Source organism: Microcaecilia unicolor, chromosome 6 (genome assembly GCF_901765095.1).
Source record: "Microcaecilia unicolor chromosome 6, aMicUni1.1, whole genome shotgun sequence".
In the NCBI taxonomy this organism is placed as follows: domain Eukaryota; kingdom Metazoa; phylum Chordata; class Amphibia; order Gymnophiona; family Siphonopidae; genus Microcaecilia; species Microcaecilia unicolor.
Window position 1 is genome coordinate 134,749,179 of NC_044036.1, and position 23,544 is coordinate 134,772,722.

At 41.6% G+C, this 23,544-nt stretch overlaps 1 protein-coding gene across 4 annotated transcripts in view; it reads right to left on the minus strand.

Moving 5' to 3' along the window:
• Positions 1 to 22,242, minus strand: part of TXNRD3 (thioredoxin reductase 3) — a 54,839-nt gene extending 32,597 nt beyond the window's left edge. The window contains exons 1-8 of one of the 4 annotated variants that reach the window (XM_030205724.1): positions 22,125 to 22,242; positions 21,890 to 22,041; positions 16,931 to 16,991; positions 8,958 to 9,067; positions 4,650 to 4,757; positions 3,348 to 3,420; positions 2,889 to 3,008; positions 1,538 to 1,680 (exon numbers count right to left, since the gene is read on the minus strand). In XM_030205724.1, the coding sequence (XP_030061584.1) occupies positions 1,538 to 1,680; positions 2,889 to 3,008; positions 3,348 to 3,420; positions 4,650 to 4,757; positions 8,958 to 9,067; positions 16,931 to 16,991; positions 21,890 to 22,009 (735 nt within the window). In that variant the 5' untranslated portion in view covers positions 22,010 to 22,041; positions 22,125 to 22,242. Of the gene's footprint in view, positions 1 to 1,537; positions 1,681 to 2,888; positions 3,009 to 3,347; positions 3,421 to 4,649; positions 4,758 to 8,957; positions 9,068 to 16,930; positions 16,992 to 21,610; positions 21,690 to 21,889 lie in introns of those variants that run through there. The other 3 variants (XM_030205723.1, XM_030205726.1, XM_030205727.1) reach the window with 3 other exon arrangements.
• Positions 22,243 to 23,544: the final 1,302 nt, after the last annotated feature.

Here is a 23,544-nt window from a genome sequence, read left to right on the forward strand (position 1 = left end):
TCAAGCTCCTAAGCCTCCCACAGAAATGCTAAGCTCTGCTTAGTCCAAGCCCTCTAAATCAACAACTGCTTCTCCTGGGCTGAGTCCACAGGTCGACATCAAATACCAATTTCAGGCATCTAAGAACTTTTCCAGCTTTGACTGGTAGCAATATCTGCAATGGCTAACTCTTCATTACAGTTTTCAGTATTTGAGTCCTCTTGTTTCAAACTGCATTGTATGTCTTCTAGCATCATGAAAACCATACAAGTAGTAAAAAACTAACGTTAAGTGACTTGAGTTAGATGTCTGTGTGACAATAAATGTAATTCAATCTTTCAGACATGTTTACACAAAGCCTACTTGCTAGTCTATGTCACTGCACCAATTTCCTATTTTCAGCTTTTCTGTCATGCAACAGCAAAGGGGCTATAATAGAAAGTAACCGCATCACAAAAATTCTGCTCCTCAATTCTGTAAGCAAAGAGCACAAGCACAAAGATGTGCACCATCGTGGGAGAGCCCCCCCCAAGATATGCACATAGTTGCTACTAGTGCAAACACCTATGTCTTGTGAACATAAAACAAACAAAGAAAAAAAAAAACCTATTAGCATATATTGCACTGCATTATTTTACGTACAGGTATTCACACGTTCAATGCAATATTATATTTTGCATGAAGTATATGTATAAGTATTGGCTGAGTTATAACCCTCCCGCCCCCCCCCCCCCCATCATCTATCCATCACAAAGGAGTCCAAACCTTCAATCCAGTATTCTCATTTTTTTTATATTGTCTATATGTTATGGCGCTTTGTATGAGGTGGGTTTTGGGTAAAATGGACTGTGTGAGGAACAAACATCTGTGATAAAGTATGTTGTACATTTTCCGTTTTGTATTTGCAATTTTAATAAAAAAAATTTTAAATAATTTTAAAAAATACATATTTCTGCAAAGATTAGCATGGAATCTGGGAAAACGTTGCTAGTCCTTAAGCTGGCAACTATTTGGGATTCTGCCAGGTACTTGTGACCTGGCTTGGACGGTGTTGGAAACAGAATACTGGGCTAGATGGACCATTGGTCTGACTTAGTGTGGCTATTTTTATGTTCTTATGTAAGAATGGGCTAATCTTTTTCTCCTCCTCAGACGTTGTGTTGAAGCCCCAGTGTTGCGCTCAGCTTTCCTGTCTTCTGTGCAGACAAGCTAACAGCTTTGTTAGCATGGATTTAAAGGTATGTATGGTGTGCTAATGTCTACCCAAGGCTCTGCACAGCTAGCTTATTTCTACAAGGGTGAAAAAAAAAATTGTACAAACTGAGCTGGTCAGCAAAGCCCAGCACACTTACTGCACTGGCTTCAAAGTCAAGCAAACAAATAACCAGACTGGCTCGGGCTAGTGAGTCATGTCCTCACAAATTGCATGCAACTCTGTGGCTTCATTTTCTGTTATCTCTGCTTTTGTATTACGGCTGCTCACAAATTCCAGTAACTAGAAAAAAAATAATGACAGGAAAAGGACTCCTTGTAAAACATTGCTATGGTAATTACATACCTTTATTTTGTGTGGTTCAACAAATTCTCCATAAGAATTTTCATATTTAATGCTTTTATCTCGCAGGGCTACCCTGTAACCCCAATTCAGAGAGCTTATATAATCCTGAATTTTATCTTTCATGGTGCTCCAGTTGTGCTGAACTAGATAATGGGAAAACAGAAAGGTCACATTTCATCCTCTATACCTGAATAAAGGCATATGAAACAAAGGACTTACTTTAAAAGAGTTACCGCTCGATATTTTAAAACAGTTTGACCGCCAAAACAACATTTTCGCATTTCGGCAATATTCAGCACTGGATAAAAATAGCTGCACGATATAACTGGCTAGTCATAAACGGAAGGCAAAATACTCTACTGGAAAAAGAGCACCAAGCAAAAGGAGCAGAGTAACAAAACTTCTCACAGATGGTGTTCAAATCAACGTTTATTCAAAATTCTTCTAAAAACACTGGCGACGACCCACTTGGTGTGATATAACCAGCTAGCCAGTGATTTTCACTGCAGAGCAGGCTAAGTTTGGCCCGGCATTGAATATCCGGGTCCAGCACTGACTGCAGGAGACAGCCTGGCTACTTCCCGCGGTCCCTTAATCTCATTCACTAAAGTATTTACTCTTGTCCCAAGGCAAAAGTCTTGAGGGAATATGGTGCACATGCTTTACACTGCTTTCACATCAAGAACTACAAAATAAGGCAGGTAACTTTCTTCACTGTAGGACACATAGTCCTAAGGTCACAAGCGCCCCCGCTCACCTTTTCTGCCAAAAAACTAAAAACCACACACAAGCTTTATATTGAGCATTAATCCCCGGATTCTATATAGTGCGACTAAAGTTGCGCATGCAAATACAGTCGTATTCTATATTTGTGCATGCAACTTAATTAGTTAAGCCAATCAACGCCAATAATTGCCAATGAACACGGACACTAACAATTAAAATGTACACACACACACAGCTGTCTAAGCGTATTGTATAACGTGATGTGCCTAAACTCTAAGTCACATAGTTAAAAAGGGGGCTTGGCCATGATGCGGAATGAGCAAGTCATGGGCATTTCTGCACATTGTTATAGAACACACTTGCAAGTAAATTTAATCACGTTAAAAGGGCGCTCGGTGTACTCTATAAACCATGCGGAAATTTAGGCGTACTTTATAGAATACGCTTAGGCATTTTCATTCCAGCGCCGATTTTTTTAGGCGTGCTATATAGAATTTAGCCCTACAGGGGTAAACATAACAATACAAAACATAGAACTGGGTATTTTTTTTTACCTCTCAATATGCACAGGTAGATCTGTTCCCTTACTGTGATACTATAACAAATCAAGTCACTAAAAATTCACCTTGTTCTTGATATTCCCATCCAAACTTTGTTGAGTCTTTCAGTGCTTGGCCTAGAAGTGCTGCTTGATGCATCAGCTTTTTTGGAATACAGCCTACATTTACACAGGTACCTCCAAGCCCTAAAATAACAAAAAAAAAACAAAAAAAAACCAAATTGGCCTGAGGAACCACTCCATAGACCATATGACCCATAATGAATCTCAGAAAAGAAGTTCCGGGAAATGGTGGTTTTGAGGATCTGGCAGTTGACTCTAAACTCAGTTAACTCCTTGAATTGCAGCTGTTTTCACTCTACCACATGCAGAATCCCTACAGTTCATTTCCCAGTACAAAAGAGAGAGTATGAGAGCCACTTGTACTGCTCATCAGGATAACTCATGTTGACAATTACAAAAACAAAAGCATCAAAATCTGTAAAGCCAATACAAGAATTTTTAAAGTGTACTTATGAAGCTTACCCCATGAGGCACCCAAAGGTGTTGGTACGACGTAATCCAACACCATGACTTTCTTTCCAAATGAAGCTGCCTCCTGATAAACAAAGAACAGTTAAATCTGCTTCATTGTATTTCAATAAAAATCGATCAGGAACATTTCCATTTAAGATCTTATACTACATCACCTCCATCCATTTTGTTTTTACTTTCAAACAATTATCACAGTTGACAGTATATTAAAGAAGCTTCCTTACAAACCTGATGTACCTAGTAAGCTTTAGCTCAACAGTAACCCATATTGAAATGTTTTCAGTATCCTGGGTACCAATCACTAAGTTTACTGTGTCAGTTACTGCAAATATAGACAAATCCGTGTAGCCGGTATCCAAATAGCAATGCTGTTAACCTAACAAGTGTTTTCTTGCAGACAGCAGGGTGATGGGGCACACTTGCGGTGTTGTCATCCAAAAAGGTTACCCTGAAAACAGACAGGGTTGGCCAAGCACAAGAAGGATTACTGGAGAAATACAGATAGTTTCTGAACTCCGAAAAACACCCAGACTCTTTAGCCATCCTTCTAGCTTCTAATGTGGAAGTTTAAAAATCTATTCTAACCTCGAATCCTGAGCACATCAGACCTCCCTTAAATTTTGGGCCAGTGCCTCAATCCGGCCCCGCCCAAGGCAACAGATAATAGTTGGCAGTAAGCACAGCAATCAGTAAGAAAATAGTACAATTCAATAAGAATTTCACAGTAGAATAAAAAAAAAACAAACATCTAAATAAATGTGAATACCTTAAAATGCAGTAGTGTGTCTGTGCTCTGAATGTGTAATGTTGTGGGGGGGGGGGGGGGATTTTTACAGGAATGGAACAGTAGAGAACAGGGAAAGGCAGTTTGGAAGAAGCAACTCCTTTCACTGCTATGCTTTGCTGTCTGCTACAGAGATGGAACTCCTCCTCCTATGTGTGAACAGAACCATATTTCTGTGGGGCTTATTCCTCTGGAACCTTCTATCTGATTTGGCCCATTTTTTATTTGATGTGTCATTACCAGCTTTTCCTCACATGCCAAGTTTTGTCCCATTTTGTCAAACTTCAGAGAGCTATTTTGCTTCCAGACATTCACAATCTTTTTTGTATAGTTCTAACTTCTGTTGGGTTGGAAACAAGAGAGACGGCCACAAAGAGCTCACCCAGCCAACTAGGTAAAAATGTCCATCGTGCTAGGCTGATTTTGAAACTTCAGGTTAATTCTCATCAATAACATTTTCAAAAGAACCACAAAGCAGTACAACCACAAAGGTAAATGAATTGTCATACCTTTGAACACGCAAGACCACCAGAGCCACCACCCACGATGATAAGATCATAGTCATATGCCTTTATGCCTTCACCCAAGAGCTTCTGCAGCAAACCACTCTGGTGGGCCTGAAAGCAATTCCATCAAATAAATGTCACTCTATTACATACAACTGTTAAATGTAAATCAATACCATGAAATAAGTCAATTTTGTTTTCAGGATCTGGAACATGTGGGGGTGGGGCTGGGGAGAGACAGCGGCAACTATTTTTATCACTGTCTCTGATTTTTGCATGCCAATTCAAGAGTTTAATCAGCAAAACTCCTACTAAAGATTGGACTTGATATTCTCTGCAAAGCAAATTTAGGCAGTAAGTTATAATTTAGATGCAAGTTCACTTGCCTGACAATACAACTACCCCTAATACATTTGTACTAACTGCCACTACTTGCTTGTTTTACAGTGCAAAAAGGCTACCCTTATGACTACTTGGTAAGTATAGTACATGTGCATTTTCTAGGCATTCTACAGCTCTCTTCTGTGGAGATGCAAATATAGAAACAGAATACGAAGATGAGAGTTAAGCTCCATCCAGTCTGCACAATTTCTTTCTTGCTATAATGCCATAAACCTTAGATGACCTCCAATTTACCTCTCATTTTTTTTTTTTTTTTTTTTTTAACATTTGTACCCCGCGCTTTCCCACTCATGGCAGGCTCAATGCGGCTTACATATTATATACAGGTTCTTATTTGTACCTGGGGCAATGGAGGGTTAAGTGACTTGCCCAGAGTCACAAGGAGCTGCCTGTGCCTTCTTCACAGTGATGCATCCTCTAGTTATCCCAGGCTTCCATGAATTCTCTTTATTACCTAGATTTAATACCCTCTATACCATCTTGTGAGTGTGTGTGATTTACTAATTCTTGGATTAATATGCTTCCAAGATACAAAGTGTTGCAAATTTCTCTAAAACCCAATATGGATAAAGAACAATGCATCGCAAGTTGAAAAACTTAGGCTATGAGAGAAGAGCTGTGACAAACCTTATGACAAAGTTAAACTACTTGCTAACTATGCTTTTGTACTTGATAAATCCACTGTCTGAAGTGCTTCTATATTCTGGGTGAAAAGTTATCCGGCATAGCCGGACAGCCAATTCTGGGTGGGCAAAAAAATATTTCATTCTGCAATGCTCCCACCCTCCACCTGGCACTTCCCAACTCAAAATATAAATACTTTAACTGATGAGGATCCCCAAGCTCTGTCAGCTGCAGACTTCCCTTGAAGTCGACCAGAACTCCCTTTTACCAAGCTTGGCAGGCAGGCAGCTACAGCAACTCCTTGAGTCACTAATGCTGGCACCCCACACACGTTAAAGTTGTTGATGGCTCAAGGATGCTGCAACCATCTGACAAGAGAACTTTGGCCGCCTTCAGAGGAGGTCCTCAGCTTAAGGGGGGGAGGGGGGGCTTGGGCAGAAATTAAGGAAGGCTCCATCCCCCCTGATAACCTCTCCCCACCTGCCATTACAAATCACAGCCAGACCCTCACCAAATACAAAACAAGGGATTTAAAATTAGAAATAAAAATATGTAGACAAAAACTGAACTGGGAACCTCGGCATGCACTGCAACAGTGGAGAAATAAAAACAGAAATGATATTTCCTTTTCTGCTGAACACAATAAAAATGCATCTGCTATACACATTTCCCAAGCTAACATTTCAGCGAATACAATAATAAAATAAAGCCTTTTCTACTTTTGTTGTCTGGACTCCCCCCCCCCACCCATCATGTTGGTTCCAGTTTCTCTTTTCCACTTTCCTGTCTTCTGCTAATTCTTCAAGTGGCTGTTGTCCATCTGATTTTTTCCCCACTTTTGCTCCATTCCCTCACTACACTTGCCTCTGATATATTGATCTTTCCATTTTAGCCCTTTCCTCGTTTTTTCTTTTCTGCCTCTGTTCACTCAGGATTTCATCCCCTTTCCTTCTTTTTACTTTTCAGATACTTATCAAATTGCCATCTCCTTTCACCCATTCCCCAGCCTTCCAATTCCCTCCCATCTTCAGTCTACTCCCCATTACCATATTTGTACCCCCTGTAATCAGTGTCCTCCTCTCATTCGTTTCCTTGCCACCTCCCTCCCACCTCTCTTGCATGGTTCCACCATTCCCCAGTGTCTCCCCCAGCATTTGCTCCCTCTCTCCTCCCCATCCTCACAGCTCCCTCTTCCTTCCACTCCAACCTTCCTGCATCTTCTTGGCCCTCCTCTCTTCCCTCCTGCCTCCTCCGCCCATGGTTCAGCATTTCTCTTCTCCTCCCTCCATAGTTCAGCATCTCTCCCTCACTTCCTTCTGCCCCTTGATTCAACATTTTCCTCCTCTCCCCTCATGTCCAACACCACTCCCTTCCTTTTCCCTCTCTCCCATTAGCCACCATTTCTCTCCCCTCCACTGCATCTCTCCATCTTTCCCTCCCCACCACTAACACATTTTCCAACATTTCTCCCTCTCTCCCCTATGCAGCATCTCCTCCTCCCCTCCCAGGTAAATTTCTACCTCTCGTCCTTCACCCCTCCTATGCAGTATGCCTCTCTACACCCCCATGCCCAACAATTTTCCCTCTCTCCTACTCCCCTCCCCCACAGCATCTTTCAAAGGGTCGCTGGCAGCATGTAAGAATTGCTGCTGCTGGCTGACCTGGAAGCTTGCTATCTACCACATTCCTCTCAAGCAGTAAATAGGAAGTTGCATCAGAGTTGGGAGGTAAGACATGGGCAGAAGGAAGGCTTCCGGGTGAGTTGGCAGCAGCAGCAGCGATTCTTACATGCCAGTGACCCTTTGAATTGTATGATGCACATCACGGCAGCAGCAGCGGAACAAGGTTAGGAGGGAGTGTCATCTGTATCTGATGGTCTGCTAAAAACCGGCACTTAAGAACAGCTGTTTTTTGGGTTTTGCAAGTCAGACTGGCTGCTGTTGCTGGTTGGACCTGGGACAAAACTGGATGGGCCCAGACCCACCCGTGGCTACATACCTGCTGCTGCCAATTAGCAGAAAGGAGAGGGAGGCTTCCTAGATGGAAAAGTAAGGTAAAACTACATTCACAGTATCAAACTAGTAATCCTTCGCTATATCCTTTCAAACCTTTTAAATCATTTCTTTCCAAAGATTCGCTAAATCACCGTTCTAGCTACTGAAAGCCCAACAAGGAGGCAATACACATCCTCAACAATTTACACACACACACACACACACACCACATACTAGATCAAAATTAAGTCAAAGCTAATTCAACATTCTAAAAAGGATGGCAGAGTTTAACATAAGTCTTACTTTCCATCTGATATTCAATTAGTCATCTCTTATTAGCAGCCATATTAAAAATATAAAATAAATTATATATAAAATTAAAGTGGAGGAAAAGAGTTCAGTAATACCAAGGAATAAAAGACAAGTGATTGTCAACAATGACTGAGATAACTGGAGTAATGGAAGTGTCAAGAATTTGTAGCCTCGGAGGGATATGAAAGGTGGCCAGATGGAACCGTTTTACATTATTGGAACATGTTGGCTGCCTTTCTATTTATTTGTTATAAATTTTTTTTGTAAAATGTATTTTAGTATGCAAAATGCATTTGATACAACACAGAGAACACCTAAAGAACTATAAACAAAATTAGCTTATCAAGCTGCGATAAAAGGAGGCCTGTGGTAATGGCGCGTGTTTTTGATGTGTGTTAAGGCACCCTTTTACCACAGCGGGTAAAAGGATTTTTTAATTTTTAAAGGAAATGGCCGCGAACTAATCACAGGGATTGGCGCGCAGACATTTCTGGGAGGAGCCTGACGGTAAGGGCTCCTGTGCTAACCCGGCGGTAAATGGGCAATGTGCAGCGCTGTCTGATTTACCACCGGGTAAGCCCTAGCACTACAAAAATGGTGTGTGCTGGGGGTGGAACTACCTACTGCCAGACTCCTGCGGTAGTCTTGACTTGGCATGCGGTGGTAGCTCTACTACTACTTTGTAAAAGGGCTCTTTACTACTACTTTGTAAAAGGGCTCTTTATTATAACAAGAACATATTCCACTGATGGAGAAAGATGTTCCTTATTCATCCATTTTTCTTTTTCCACCAGCCTTCTAAGAATTCTCCCCCTCTATCAGTGCTCCTGGATATCTAGCATGCACCTGTGCGGTGAAATTCACAGGTTTATGGCCTATCAAGCCCACAGACAATAGGTACCGCTCAGTGAGGTAATACCAAGACACTAGGTAGAGGTTACAATATTTCAAGCAATGCCCATAAGAAAAGAATGTTCACCTGTGTGGTCTTATCGCTTCCACCCACATGAGTTTTGTTCACAAAGACATTGGGGACAGTCTTCTGTCCTGTCATCTCAAACAGCACTTCCTGAAAATGGGATCCGGTCTCTTTGAAAAAAAAAAAAGAAAAATGCAAAAACATCCGTTACATATGCAGCTTGCAAAATTTAGGACATGAAGTTATAAAGTTGTACATTTAAAACAAAACATATTTTTTCATGAGATAAGTAGTGTCTGAAACCCAGTTAGCACAGCTAGATTTTTTTTTTTATTATTGAGAGAAAAGTTTGGACAAATTCCTGGAAGAAAAAGTTCATGAAAAGTTAAGGTAGACCTGGGGGTAAGCAATATGTGAACTCTTTGTGGGATCCTGCTAGATATTAGTGACCTAGATTAGCCTCTGCCGCAAACACGATACTGGGCTTAATTACCTTTGATCTGAACTAGTGTGACCATCCTTATGTTTCACAAGGGATTCCATACAGTTATGGATAAGCATTTTATTACAAACTTATTCTAAGTGCATCCTTTTACTAAGACGAACTAGCGTTTTTAGCACGCGTTAAACGTGAGACACACCCATAGGAATATATTGGTGTCACTAGCGTTTAGCATGCCTTTGTAAAAGACCCTCTTCGTTTCTTAATTTCCTTTTGGATCAGATAGCCTACACAGATCACTGTCCTTTATACAACCTATGTAATATCAGAATTTGTGAAAAATCAGAGTACATGTCAGCTTTCAGTGTAATCAGCAGGGCTGGAATAATACTGAGAAAATAAGGGCTACCAAAATATCTAGGAGTGGGGAAAATACCCTGAAAAACATACATTTTAACTTTTTTTAAAAGTCCGCCTTCAATTTTTCCTTTTGATGTGAAATATTCAATAATTTAACAATTTCTGATTTTTAATATTTTTCAAATACCAATAATCAAATTGGAGAAAAGTGACCTCACCAGTAAATATAGTGTTTCTATGGATTCCAAATATTGTCATAGGTCCCAAAAAACTCCAATACCAATTCAGAATTTAAGCACCAAATAACTGTCAATACAATGTGCAAATTCACATAACAGATAAATGCAGTGAACAAAGTGTAACAACTGAAAAAAAACAAAAAACAAACAAACAAACAAAAAAAAACTTACCTTAAACCTGTCTGAGGCTTTTTGTTCATTTTTTCACGTTCCAACACGTCAAGCACAATGACCTGCTCTTCATATGACAGTGTAGATGCTACAAATGCTGTCAAGACATCAGATTTAATTATACTTTCACACAGCTCAGATTTAGAGCCTGTGCCAGAGAGAGGTGCGATTTCTTGTCGATGAGAAAACCAAGAGTGTGGATGAGAGGTTTGGTCATGCAAACTGAGGCCTGGGTCTCCAGAAGTGAAGGCCTTCAAACATGATCTTGTGGGTGAGCTGTTACCACCAAATATTTTGCAAAAAGGCCAAATGGGAGGGCCCGATAATGGGAGTGTTGGTACAGAACTTGGAAAACAGATACTTCATCTGAGACTGGTGTCTCAGCCAACCAGTCACTGTGGCTGGAGGAGCAGCAGGATGTAGAGTCACACCATAAAAATTGAGTGCTTTTCCTACTCTGAGGATCTCTGACGTTTTGGAACCAGCCCACATCACACCACTGTAATGCTGACACCCCTGCCCACGACAACCTGAACCAACTTCCTTTCTTTGGAGTCAACATCCTGTTTTTATCTTTCAAATTCCACATTTGGATTTATTCCTATTCTGATTAAGTTATTATGTATTGTATGTGTTTTATTAATAGACCCCTCAGGCAGGTGTTGTTGACGCCGAAACATGGCCCGTGTCGGGTCTTATCTCAATAAAGGACTCCTGTTGTTTCAGTCTTGAAGGCCCAGTTGTGCTTTTTTTTTTCTTTGTATGCTTTTCGTGTATACTGTATCACCCTCTCTATTTGCTTTGTGGTCCACTGAGCCAAAATGAGCATGTGAATAGACTCATGTAGCAAGCAATGCTTTAGGCAGCTTCCAGTATGCTAGCCATCCCAGGAGCAGAGACTGAGTGACTAGACTATAAACATTCTGACCCTCCAGAGCCATAGCAATAAAGGAAGTTAACTTTTTTTTTTTCCTCCAAGGAGGAATTAACAGCTGTACGAACATCCTCCGCATCAGAAAAAATCTCTCTCTCTCCTCAATTCCCTTAGGAAAAAGAAAATGGAAGGTAGGAAAGCTACTGCCAAGCTTGATTCAGACTGAGTGGGAGATGGAGGAGTCAAAGAGCATGCCTCAGAGACATGTTCCAAACATCTCCCTTCACTCGCAGAATCCAATTGAAGAGGCTAAGCAGCTAACAAGAACCCAGAAACCTTCAACTGTGGCTGAGAGAGACAGGCAGAAGAGTATGTATGCTGAGGAGACTTTTGCAGAATGTAGGCTTGATGAACTGAAAGAACAAATGTTGGAGAAAATGGATCCAGAGGCCCCGGAACGTATAAGGTTCAGAAATATGCTCAGTTTGAAGAGACAACCTTGATCCCACAGCCGCACGAGCTGAATCACGCTGATTTAAAACGGCTGTGGGAGCCTGTAAAACTGCGTTGGATAACATCAGCTGAGGAGAGGTAGGCCTCAATTACTCAGCACAGGAAGACAATGGCTGACAAGGCTTTGCAGCAATTGCAAAGAAACGGAAGTGAAACTGTGAAGCTGAAGAGGGACAAAAATTTGAAGGAACACTCACCAAGTCTTGAGGAACAAGTTCTGACTTGCCACTCTGACCCAGATTCTGGTAGCAGCAGAGTCAACCCTTCCAACATCCAAGTAGTCACATCAGCAGGAAAAGATGCTGTAATCCTCTCTCTCTCTTTTTTTTAAAATAAACTCTAAGGAAGGAGAAAGTAGCAGGATAGGGTGGGGTGGAGGGGAGGGACCTGGCACACCAGGTATACCCCCTAAAGCCTACACTGCTTAGCCTAAGCACCCCAAGGCTCTACTGAACTAACAGGAGCCACAACACAGAAGAAACCAGAAGATTGCGACTCACTGTTCACTGCCTGCTGGAAATAGACATACTGACTAACCAAGGAGCATACTGTCAGATACACACACTTGGTATTGAGGCAGGAAGTGTAGAGACCCCCATAAGAACATAAGCATAAGCGTTGCCATACTAGGACAGACCAAATGTCCATCAAGCCCAGTACCCTGTTTCTCCAACAGTGGCCAATTCAGGTCACAAGTACCTAGCCAGATCCCAGAACAGTAAAACAGATTTTATGCTGCTTATCCTAAAAATAAGCAGTGGATTTTCCCCAAGTTGATCTTAATAATGGTTATGGGGCTTTTCTTTTAGGAAGTTATCCACACCTTTTTAAAACTCTGTTAAGCTAACTGCTTTTACCACATTCTCTGGCAAGGAATTCTGGAGTTTAATTCAAGGAGGTTTTATGACAGGAGACGTCATAACATCAAAAACCTGTGATATTGGGCGACCCCAAACATTTGCAGATGCTAGTGAAAACAATAGCAAACAAGCAAACCCGGGGTCAAGATGCCCCCCCCAAAAAAGCAAGCCTCTCACAGCTCCAGGACCCCCCTCCCTCGAGGTAAAAAAAAAATAAAGACACCACAGGTTGCATATCGGAAGCTTTCAAATTTAAAAACCAAACACATAGCCAGTCATAACCTCACAAGTTTGCTACTGTCTTCAATAGCGTCTGCAAATGTTTGGGGTCACACAATATGGTGGCAAGCTCCGCCCACTGGCTACAGCCCATAGAACAGGCTACACAGGCTCATGCCGTCCATCATAAAACCTCCTTGGTTTAATTATATGTTGAGTGAAGAAATAATGGATCCATTTTGTTTTAAATTTACTACTTTGTAGCTTCATTGTGTGTCTCCTATTCCTAGTATTTTTGGAAAGAGTAAACAAGTGATTCAACATCTACCCTTTCCCTATCTACTCCACTCATTTTATAGACCTCCATTATATCTTCCCTCAGCCATCTTCTCCAAGCTGAAGAGCCCTAGCCAATTTAGCCTTTCCTCATAGGGAAGTCGTCCCATCCCCTCATTTTCATCAACCTTATCTGTACCTTTTCTAATTCTGCTATATCTTTTTTGAGATGTGGTGACCAGAATTGCTCACAGTATTTGAGGTGCGGTCACACCATGAAGAGATACAAAGGCATTAGAACGTTCTTATTTTTGTTTTCCATTCCTTTCCTAATAATTCCTAACATTTTATTTGCTTTCTTAACCAACCCTGAACACTGAGCAGAGGGTTTCAACGTATCATCAACGATGACACCTAGATCCTTTTCCTGAGCAGTGACTCCTAATGTGGAACCTTGCATCACACAGCTAAAGTCTGGGTTCCTCTTTCCCACATGCATCACTCCGCACTTGCTCACATTTAAACGCCATCTGCCATTTGGATTCTCTGCAAGGATGCTAAACATACATGCTCAGAGCGGCGGGGGAGGGGAAGAGTCTCTAAGCCAGGGGTGTCCAACCTCAAGCCCTTGCCAGGTCTTCAGGATTTCCCCAATGAATATGCATTAGATCTATCTGCATACAGAGACACCACATGCAAACAGATCGCATGCATATTCATTGGGGAAATCCTGAAAACTCGATTGCGGCCCTCGAGGAATGAGGCTGGACAACCCTGCTCTAAGCTATTGGTGAATACTCCATCCAATGGGAGGGATGGGTGACATCACCTAATTTCACTGTCTCCACCAGGCTACAACTGCAAGACTGCCAGCAATTAACAGGATTGACAGTTCAGTCAGCTGGATGTAAGAATTTTGTTATCCTTGACAGTTATTTGTGATATAATGGAGGATTTTTTTGGTTCATTTGTATGAATAAAGATTTTCCTTATACTTAGCTGGTGATTATCCAGACATTTTAAGCTATGCTCTCAAGCATTTCTACTTTTGTGAATAATTGAGATTGTTTTATAACAATCAAATACAAGTTAAACAGAATGCTTAGAAAAACAAACAACTAATGAAATACAAATTTGCTTAGAAAACCAAATATTAACAATTTGAAAGAACAAGACTTAACATATGAGCAATGATAAACATTAAGTGAGATTGATTAGGAGCACTTCCAAGATCAAATTTTTGCCATTTACAAATAAGTTTATATTTGGGAGATAATGTGCTGACATTAATGCTTTCATGTTCTCTATATAAACAACCAGCTACACCATAATAAATGGATAAGTTAGAATTGTCTTTACGATATTGGATTATTAATTTTAAAGTAAATCATAAAATTGAGTAGTAAGGTATCATTACTCTATGTTATAGTCTATCTTTCAAAATTCTCTACAGTAAACAGTCAAATGAAAATTGTGATAAAAGTTTAAGATATAATTTACCAAGCTTAAAAGAGCAGTTTGACATGCAGACAAAACCTTTGCATTCAGTCTTACAGGTGCCTAGAACATAAATTCAGTGGGTCAGACCAAAGGACTGTCAAGCTCAGCATCCTGTTTCCAACAGTGGCCAATCCCTTTGAAGACTAGATCCATTCCTGACTGCATATATCCAGGGATAAGCAGTAGCTTTCCCAAGTCTATCTGCTCTACGATTAGATCTGCTTTGGGCATGCACTCAGGATACTTAATCAAAATTAACAGACTTAAGCAGCTATGCTAGAAACCTGTTCCAAAACGAAAACACACCATACAAGCGGTTTGTGTGTACACATTATAAACTTTATTCATTGATGCTGTTGTAATGTTAACAGACTGATCTGTTTCATAATCATATAGGTTTTTTCTGATTTTTACTCACAAACTGTATATCATATTTATGTTATTTGAACATTCTTCTATACTATTATGCTAATATTTGTATGGTACTGATATATTTCCAAGTTTACCTCATGTATTTTATGTTTATATTTGGTCATTTTACTAGTGTTATATCAAAAAGTTTTATGTTAATCTGGAGCTTTTGTATATCACATTGGGTGAAATCTGTTCACAAAGGCAGTTAATAAATTCCAATAAATAAAATTTTAACTGTACTATTTCTGCTTTGTTTTTTGTATACGTATATTGTTTTAAAACTAAGTTTGTGATGATGGATAAACAGAAAATGAAACATTTAGACAGTGGATTAAGAGAAAGCAAAACAAAAAATAAAAGAAGAACAGCAAATCAAAAATGTCATGCAGTTATTTTTAGAAAGCTCCACTGCTTTACATGGGGGGGGGGGGGGGGGGGGCGCAGTTTGCTGTATTCACCACAAACCATTCAGAAGTAAATAGGTGCACCTGAGCAAACAAAACCAAATGCTTGGGAGTCAAGAGATGATGACAAAACATGCTTACACCTTATTTATTAAAGGGCTCTCTTACAAAGGAGCAGCAGAACTATTGCTGCTTTGTCATACACTAAATCAGGGCTACCGCTGGGTTACTACAGGAGTCGGTGATAGTTCCCAGCCCACAAATGCGCCATTTACAGCACTACAAAAATATTTAGCATTTTTGTAGCGCTGGGGCTTACCTGGTGGTAATCGGGCAGTGCTGGGTTGGTGAAGGACCCTTGCCATCATCTAAATAGGTAGAGGTAAGGGCTTCCCTTGGAAATAGCTGCACACCAATCCCTGTGATTAGAGCGTGGCCATTTCCTTAAAAAAAAACAAAACCCAAACAACAGCCTTTTACCCGCTGCAGGAAAAAGGGGCCTTGGCGAGAGTCAGAAACATGTGCCGATGCTACCATAGGCCCCCTTTCACTGCAGCTTGGTAAAAGGGGCCTAAGTCATCTGATGTTTTAGTTGAAAACAAATCTTTCTAATGAACAATTAGGTCCTCTAAGGGTGGAAATTATATATATATATGAAGAACACAACGAAAAAAATGTTCTACTTGATGTTGAAACTCAAAAGAATAAGACCTTTTTTTCCCAAGATACGTCTTCCGCACCCTAGTACAGTCACTAGTGATAAGTCACCTGGACTATTGCAACGTTCTGTACGTAGGATGCAAAGAACAGACCATTAAAAAACTCCAAACAGCCCAGAACACCGCAGCCCGTCTCATTTTTGGAAAAACCAAATACGAAAGCGCAAAGCCCCTAAGAGAGAAACTGCACTGGCTCCCGCTCAAGGAACGAATTGAGTTCAAGATCTGCACGACCGTATACAAAATCATTCAAGCACTCTACATGCTGAATCTAATAGACTTACCACCCAGAAATGCCAGAAGATCAGCCCGCAAATTCCTCAATTTGAACTTCCCCAGCTGTAAAGGAATTAAATACAAACAGGCATACGCTACTACCTTTGCGTACAAAAGCACACAGTTATGGAATGCACTACCCATGACCCTGAAAACCACGGACAACTTAACCAGCTTTCGCAAATCTATGAAGACATCTCTCTTCAACAAGGCCTACAAAAATAATCCTTGATGAAACAAATTACTCCGTATACCACCCAAACGCTTTAAAACACCTCCTAACTAATTCCTTTTCTACCTCCAGTTTATTACCGACTGTATCTAAGATTATGCAATGAATATATCATATTAACACCCTGTAAGCCACATTGAGCCTGCAAAAAGGTGGGATAATGTGGGGTACAAATGCAATAAATAAAATATATACACATATATACATATATATACACACACACATAGCAAACCTTGGCATCAGCCAAAATTTAAGAGCCATGGAGAACATTTTCTACTTTTCCTTTTTCTCCCCTACCCGTTTGGTTCCCCTCTCTCATCATGCTCATTTTATGTACCCACATCTCCCTGACGATTTTTGTGGATTTCTTGAGGAACATTTTGGTGGTCTGTGGTAAATAACAGTACAACACTGAACAAGCTATGATAAAATGACTCATCTACTGAGCTACTGAGTATGCGTTGAGGTATCACTTGGCTCTACTGAACTGAAAGCAATGAGCATGAACTCTCCATAGAAAGCAAATTCTCTTACCAGACTCATCAAGCTCCAATGCATAAAATTCTATATTTAGGCTACTAAAGAGGTCCTTCACCTAGTAAAAAAAAAAAAAAGGAAGAAGTTACAACATAGATAAGAACAGCAGCTTTGCAAGAAGCTAAAAATTGAAAGCTATCATATAATACACTGCAAATATGTACTAGCAAGCACATGTCAAATTTTTAGTATATTTCAAAAGCATGACAGGCACTTTTAATTTGGATATGAAGACCTGTGTACTACAGAGGCTGCCTAGCTAGGTGGTGCTGACCACCACCAATATGTCCTCATGGATAGATAGGGGTCTACATATGTGAAATCAGTAACCATCCAAGAAATGCACTTTACTAAATCTTTATTGGTCACGTTTCTTATTTTGTCTCATTTACAGGTAAAAGCAGTATGATTGAGTTAATCTTTATTTTCTTGCATTTAAGTGGACTAGAAGAACATTATATGCATAAGTAATTCTGTTTTTATTGGACTAAATGTTTGGACTAGCTTAACAAGCTCTTCATGTTCAGATGAGAGATTACACTGCTGGAAAATACAGTGAATCGAATCAATTCTAAAATTTACTTGTACTTGCCAGCCATGTTATGTCTTGCTTTGACCTAGAAAGGGAGCATAAGCATTAGCAAATAAGTCAATAAGGTTATTATAATTTACATGATTAATTTTGCTTGTAACCTTTATTTTATGTTTAGGTAGATTTCCAAATGGAGACCGATACTGTATAGTTAACCAGAAGCAAAAAAACTCACAACAACATTTTCAGGTACATCAGAAGCAGAAAGCCTTGAGGGACCAATTAGGTCATAAAGGAGCAAAGAGGCACTCAGGGAGGACTTGGCAATAGCGGATAAACTAAAAATTCTTTGCTTCTGTCTTTACAGAAGATGTAAGGCAGGCTTACCGGTACAGGGAAATCTCTTACAAGGGTGACGATGTGGAAGAAGAAAATCACAATGAATCTGGAAGACGAACTGAGACAAATCGACATATGCAAATCACCTGGCATGCACCCTAGGGTACTGGAAGAACTTAAACATGAACTTGCTGATCTGCTGTTAGTGATCTGTAACCTGTCGTTAAAACGTCCATAGTACCTGAAAATTGGAGGGTGACCAATGTAACACCAATTTTTAAAAAGGGTTCTAGGGCTTGATCCAGGAAATTATAGACTGGTAAGCCTGACTTCAGTGCTGGGCAAAATAGTGGAAACTATTATAAAGAATAAAACTACAGAACACAGAAAAATATGGTATAATGGGTTCAGACAAGGGAAGTCTTGCCTTACCAAATTGCTTCATTTCTTTGAAGGCATGAATAAACATGTGGATAAAGGCGAGTTATGTATCTAGATTTTCAGAAAGCTTTTGACAAAGTTCCTCATGAGAGACTCCTGAGAAAAGAGTCATGGGATAGGAGGCAAAGTTCTGTTATGGATTAGGAATTGTTATTGTTTATTTTATTTATTCGGATTTTGCTCACACCTTTTTCAGTAGTAGCTCAAGGTAAGTTACATCCAGGTACACTGGGTATTGGACATGAAACAGAGGGTAGAATTAAATGCTCATTTTTCTCAATGGAGGAGGGTGAACTGTGGAGTGCAGCAGGGATCTGTACTGGGACTGGTGCTATTTAACATATTTATAAATTATATGGAAATCGGAACAAGTGAGGTGATAAAATTTGAAGATGACACAGAACTATTCAAAGTTGTTAGAACACATGCAAATTGTGAATAACTGCAGAAGACCTTAGGAAATTGGAAAACTAAGCTTCCCATTGATGCCCCCCGGAGCATAAACATGTCCCTAATTAAGTTATTTGGTGAACATTTTCCTACAGGCACAAAAGGACAAACCATAAACTGTAAGACATCTGGGACAGGCAAATAGACAGAGTGAAAACTCATATTAAGCTCAGATCTAAGAATTAAATAAATCTAAATCAAAGAGTCATATTTTTAGCCATAAACAATGTTTTCTTACACTATCACAAAAATGCATTGCAAACAAAAACAAATACTAACTGTGGAAAAGTTGCCAGTGTTATTAAGCCCCACCTACTGGGCACCCAAGGGCACACTTGTGATGGCACTGAAGGAAACTAGTTTGTTTTTAAAGAAATGTCACAATGACTGTGCATAAAACCAGAGAGGTGGTTAAAACAGGATCCAGTTTGACTGGATACTCTGGGAAAAGGCTCATCTCAAGAGAGAATAAAAAAGTGACTATTCCTCTAAAATGAGCAGGAATCAAAGAAAAAGCTGTATCTACAGCAATAAGAATAATTTTGTGAATGCTCCCCAACAGCTCTTTTCAAACCAATAAAATGTAAGATGGCTTATATATCAAAGTAAGAAACCTAACAAGTATGCCATGGTCAGTCATTTGTAAAACAAAACATCTAAGCTGGTAAGTAACAGCGGCACAGAACTGCCGATTTAACATCTTGGAAAGGTTGCTCTTCCGAGTTCACTCACTCAAAAGTTTTTGCATGTTTATTACAGTGTAACTGACCAGATTGCTTACAAGGCATGGACAAGGCAGCCTATAAGACTAAGAGTAAAAGGCAAAGGTTAGCACCAAAAGCAACCCTTGACTGAAGTAACTGTCCTGCACCAGACTACTCAGCATTTTAAGAATGAATCATCAATAACTTCTTCCAAGTTCCAAGTCATTCTGCTGTTAACCAAATGGTTATGTGAAATCATAAGCTCCATAGAACATATACTGTCTCCTCTGTGTAGTGGTAAAAGCTAGCAGTGCTATTGCATTTAGCACTTGTAAACAGAATTTTGCTTAAGAGGGAAAAAAAAACCCTCTCAGTTTCAGGCCAGGGTTGATCTCTCACTATTACAGTAAAGTTTGCATGTAATGGTGTTTGATTGAAGCATCATTTTGAGGCTGTTTTATTTTTGAGCTGTTACAATGTGGAATGCACTTGCTCAGTGTACTCGCTCTGAGCTAAACTGTATGTAATTGAGAAAGAAATTGAAATCATTTGTATTTGACAAACTATAACTGAAACTGAACATGGCCAAGACCGAGCTTATCGTCTTTCCACCAAAACCCACTTCTCCTCTTCCTCCACTCTCTATCTCAGTCGATAACACCCTCATCCTCCCCGTCTCATCTGCCCGTAACCTCGGAGTCATCTTCGACTCCTTCCTCTCCTCCTCTGCGCATATCCAGCAGATAACCAAGACCTGTCGCTTCTTTCTCTTAAACATCAGCAAAATTTGCCCTTTCCTCTCTGAGCACACCACCCGAACTCTCATCCACTCTCTCATTACCTCTCGCTTCGACTACTGCAACCTACTCCTCAATGGCCTCCCACTTAACCATCTATCCCCCCTTCAATCCATTCAGAACTCTGCTGCACGTCTTATATTCCGCCTGGACCGATATGCTCATATCACCCTTCTCCTCAGGTCACTTCACTGGCTCCCGATCAGATACCGCATTCAGTTCAAGCTTCTCCTTCTTACCTACAAATGCACTCAGTCTGCAGCCCCTCACTACCTCTCTACCCTCATCTCCCCTTACGTTCCCACCTGAAACCTCCGCTCACAGGACAAATCCCTCCTCTCAGTACCCTTCTCCACCACCGCCAGCTCCAGGCTCCGCCCTTTCTGCCTCGCCTCACCCTATGCTTGGAATAAACTTCCTGAGCCCGTAAGCCAAGCCCCCTCCCTACCCATCTTCAAATCTTTGCTCAAAGCCCACCTCTTCAATGTTGCTTTTGGCACCTAACCTTTATACCCATTCAAGAAATCTAGACTGCCCCAATTTGACTGACTGTACATTTGTCCTTTAGATTGTAAGCTCCTTGAGCAGGGACCGTCCTTCTATATTAAACTGTACAGCACTGCGTAACCCTAGTAGCGCTTTAGAAATGTTAAGTAGTAGTTTTTATGTAGCTTCTCGTGTTTTGCGAGTCATTTTGCTTTGTTCACCGTCTTGAACTTCATGCTGGGAGTAGCATGGTCTACAAATCTCAGATTAGATTAGTTAAAGTCACAGGCTGAAAGTAAGGTTAACTGAAAAATGCCTCAATTAAAAAAAAAGTTTTTATGTAACTTAAAACAATTCTCAATTAGCTTTCCTGTGCTAATATATCCTTCATGAAGTCCAACCAGAAAAAGCAGGTAAAAAGCCAAAGCTAAGAGCAAATGAAAACAGATTAAAAAAAAAAAAAAAAAAGCCTATCAGCACATATCACAGGACCTCACAGTATCCACAAGCAAAAGCACAACACAACAGGCCCCCTATTCATGCTCTTGTTGTAACCACTATAACAGATGCAAACAAATGTGAAGAAAGCAAAAAAGTATTGCAGGCTTAAATAGAAATAAAGCTTTGCCAATTTGGAATAATTGACAGTTTTCTGTCCCATCAGACGTAAACTGGCCTGCTCAGTCTTCGATTACTTCACTACTTCCTCCCTTTCCATCATCACATTAATATAACATGCGAATCATCTTAAATTTCCGTATCCAGGTCAGAATGAGGAAGAATGTATGTCCTGATCCAAGGAACAAACACTTTAGTGGTTAGCCAAAGCTTTGGTGTTTACATCCTCTGCCCTGGGTCATTTTATTACCTCCTAAGCAATTTATCCTGCTGGCAACAGGGTAATAAAGATAAATAAAACCTCTCTTACTGTAGTTTGGCTTAGTTTTTGTCCAGGCTGCCCAAATAGTTAGCCTAAGTTAATCTGCTGGAGCTGAACACACGATAAAGCGTCTCTATTTGGAAATCTACACATGAAATAGAGATGAAGAGCAGCAGGCGAGAAGCAGGGTAACGAGGCCATTGGGGCAAGTCAGGGAAACGCGGAGGGAATGCGAATGTCATGGAAAAGGGACCGAGAAGAGGCGGTGGCCGCCTCACACGGTGACCGGTCGGTCCCCAACCCCCGGGGCGCTGAGCCCCGACGCACCTTCTTACAGTACGGACACGTCTTCTTGCTGAAGATCATCACGCGGTTGGCGTCCACGAGACCCCGGATGCGGCTCGTGATCGTGGCCCGGTCCGTCCCGCCGCTGCCGATCGGAGCCATGGCCGCCGCGGCCTCGGCTGGAATCGCCGCCTCTGAGGAAGCGACGAAAAAGAATAAGTCTCCCGGACTCCCGGCCCGCGCGCTCCCTCACACGCACTCGTCCTTGACGCCTCACCTCTGCCTCGGCGAGTACGTCCGTGACACACACTTCACGGTGCCGGTGCCACAGTGCTGCAGCAGGTTACCGCTAATGACATCTCGCGAGCGCCGCCTCCCGCCTTCTACTCTGCGCGCGCGCCTTTGCACTTCTCAACCGACGCCCCGCCTACTCCTTCCCTCGCTCCCTCTCACCCTTCGTCGCCTTCCCTCTGTGCGCCCCTCCCTTTCCCCGCCCCCTGCCCGCCTCGCGCTTCCCTGCGTGCGCGTCGCGGGGGCTCTTCGGCCTGCACTCACTCGAGCCTGCCCCCGACGCCTTTTTCTGTGTGGCGTGGCGCGCCCCCTGCGGGGCCTGCTCCCGCTGATGCGGTTGGCTAGAGCTCTTTTGCCCCCCGCTCCTGGCCCCGCCTCTGCCCTGCGCCACTTCCGCTGTCAGCTGGCTCGCGCGCGCCCTGGTTCTTTCCGCCGCTGTCCTTTGGTTCATGTTTCCCGCCGAGCTCCGAGAAGGCTGTGCCTGGGAGCGTGGGTAACGTTGGCCTGACATAGCTGTGAGTGAACTGCAGCTTTTAAATATTTGTGGGTTACAGCGCAGCGGGTGCTTCAAGCACGGGAACCGGCTCCCCTCAGGCTGCGGCCACTTACATCAATCATCCTGTTAACTGCTTCCGGTTATGTATCTGCCTGTGTGGGATTATCTCACAAAAGCGGCTTTGAATGTAGGGCTGAGGCGCAATATAAGTCTTATAAACACTGGGACTGAGGTCAGTTTAAATGCATTCACTTCATTCTTCAAATTATAAACGGAAACTCCTCCCAGGCCATGGTCCCTCCGAATTCGCCTTCCTGCAGGGAGGTGAACTGCAAGTTTGAGCCAAAAGTCAGACCTACGTTCTGGGGCCCTTTTACTGAGCCACAGTAAAAGGTGGCCTGCGGTAGTGCGAGCGCATCCAAAGGGCGCACGTTGGGCTGTTTTTTAATGCATCTAGGAAAAGGTCTTTTTTTTTAATTTTTTTAAGAGAATGGAAAATGGACGTACATGATAAAATTGAGACCAGTGCGTGTCCATTTTGGCCGAGACCTTACTGCCACCCATTGACCTATTATTATTATTAGCATTTGTAAAGTGCTACCAGATGTATGCAGTGCTGAACACCTGACACAGAGAGACAGTCCCTGCTCAATAGAGCTTACAATCTAAAATAACACAGACAAGACAATTAAGGGCGAGGGAAGTACTGGGTGAGAAGGAACAAGTGGGAGGTCAAATGAGTAGTGGCTAGGATCCAAAAGCAGCAGTGAAAAGGTGGGTTTTCAGCATAGATTTGAAAACAGGTAGAGATGGAGCTAGACGTACAGGCTCAGGAAGTCTATTCCAGGCATAAGGTGCTGCGAGAGAAAAGGTCTTACACGCTACTCATGCGGTAAGCATGTAGTGCACT